General features: G+C 48.8%; 1 protein-coding gene across 1 annotated transcript; it reads left to right on the top strand.

Moving 5' to 3' along the window:
- The first annotated feature begins 623 nt into the window (after window positions 1–623).
- LOC122528541 lies at window positions 624–1,135 on the top strand. The gene is made up of 2 exons (XM_043653785.1): window positions 624–662; window positions 758–1,135. Exons 1-2 carry the CDS (start codon window positions 624–626, stop codon window positions 1,133–1,135), a joined length of 417 nt encoding a protein of 138 aa, XP_043509720.1.
- Window positions 1,136–1,466: the final 331 nt, after the last annotated feature.

Genomic DNA, 1,466 nt, shown 5'->3' with positions numbered 1-1,466 from the left:
AGCCAAACAGGAAACCTGGAATTCCACGCTGTCCACAGCACTCTAACCGCCCAGTACCCAACAAAAAGAGGAAACAGCCCTCACATGATGGGCAACTAGAAAGCTTGATAAGGACTTCCAAGTAGCGCGACAGACTGCGCTGCCCTCCGCCTGACGGATAATTAAAGAAGCAATGTGGTTTCATAGAGCACTGCATGACATCTGCAACACAGTCATGCCCCACATCAGACAGAGCTACGAAAACTCGACTTACTGGTGGTCGGAGGAAATTAGAACCACACGAACGGCCTGTATAAATACACGACGGCGCTTCCAACGCGCTCGCAAGAAGAAATATCGCGATCTGATACATGAAGAAATTCTATATCAGGAATACAGAGCAATGACTACTAATTACGGCAACAGATAAAAGAAGCAATGTCCCGTGGATGGGAAGAGTTTCTCGGCCCTCTCGACCTTTGGGACCTTTGGGGCGTGCCTACCGTTTAGTCCTGGGGAAATTACGCACCAGGGCATCCTCTATCAGGGAAACCCAGGATCCTCGAAACCTTGAGAATACTTTACGCACTCTCTTTCCGAGCTCGACAAGCGACAAACTTGTTACCATACACACCACAAGAGAAATGACCCTGACGCCTATATCTAACGAGGAGCTGACTCAGGCAATCGCAAGAATGGGAAAAATGAACACTGCACCCCGCCCGAACGTTGTTTCAGGCCAAGTATTAGTGAAAGTTGTTACCGAACTTATCGAAAGGGTGAGGAGATTCCTCAAGGCGTGCCTCCGAACAGGAATATTCCTAAAAGAGTGGAAATTAGCAAATCTGGTCCTAATCCTGATAACGGGCAAAAAAGCCATGGACCCACCATCGCCGCTCAGACTACCGAACGAAATGGGGAGCTCCTAGCAAGAATTGTCGCCAATAGGATTACCACTCACCTGTCACACACAGGCCCAGATTTCTTAGACAACCAGTTTGGGTTTCGTTTTGAGCGCTCAACCATAGATGCCATCGACGGGGTTGTGAAATTCGCGCAGTCGGCTATCTCCCAGGGAGGGGTCACGCTCGCGATGACAATTAACAACATCAATGCCTTCAACCTCTACTCTGGAGTAAAATCACAACAGCTTTGACCAAGTATAGCATTCCTCTATATCTGAGAAGTGCTATCAACAGCTACTTCTCGGACAGGTCTATTGCATATAGCATTGAAGATGATACCAGATTTGTCAAGAAAATGACAAGAGGTGTTCCGCAGGTCTCCATTCTTGGCCCACTACTCAGGAATATAGGGTACAACTTGTGTGTTACGCCGATGACACTCTACTTATTGCCATCGGCAGGCCCTGGACCCGCACACAAAGGCTGATGGAGAGGGCGGTGGCTGCTATTATCACGAAGATACGGTACCATGGACTAGAATTCGCCGCGCACAAAACCGAAGCCCTTTGGTCCCACGGCCTT

The sequence above is a fragment of the Frieseomelitta varia genome, unplaced genomic scaffold, assembly GCF_011392965.1.
Source record: "Frieseomelitta varia isolate USP_RPSP 00005682 unplaced genomic scaffold, Fvar_1.2 scaffold_1142, whole genome shotgun sequence".
Classification (NCBI taxonomy): Eukaryota; Metazoa; Arthropoda; class Insecta; order Hymenoptera; family Apidae; genus Frieseomelitta; species Frieseomelitta varia.
Note: the sequence above shows the minus strand (reverse complement) of the source record. Positions and strands in the feature narration are given on the sequence as shown.

Excerpts from the sequence above, each read along its gene's own strand:
- LOC122528541 (XM_043653785.1), top strand. The coding sequence starts at position 624 with ATGACCCTGACGCCTATATCTAACGAGGAGCTGACTCAG. Across the intron at positions 663-757 it reads CTAACGAGGAGCTGACTCAG|GGTGAGGAGATTCCTCAAGG; the intron begins GCAATCGCAAGA and ends ACTTATCGAAAG.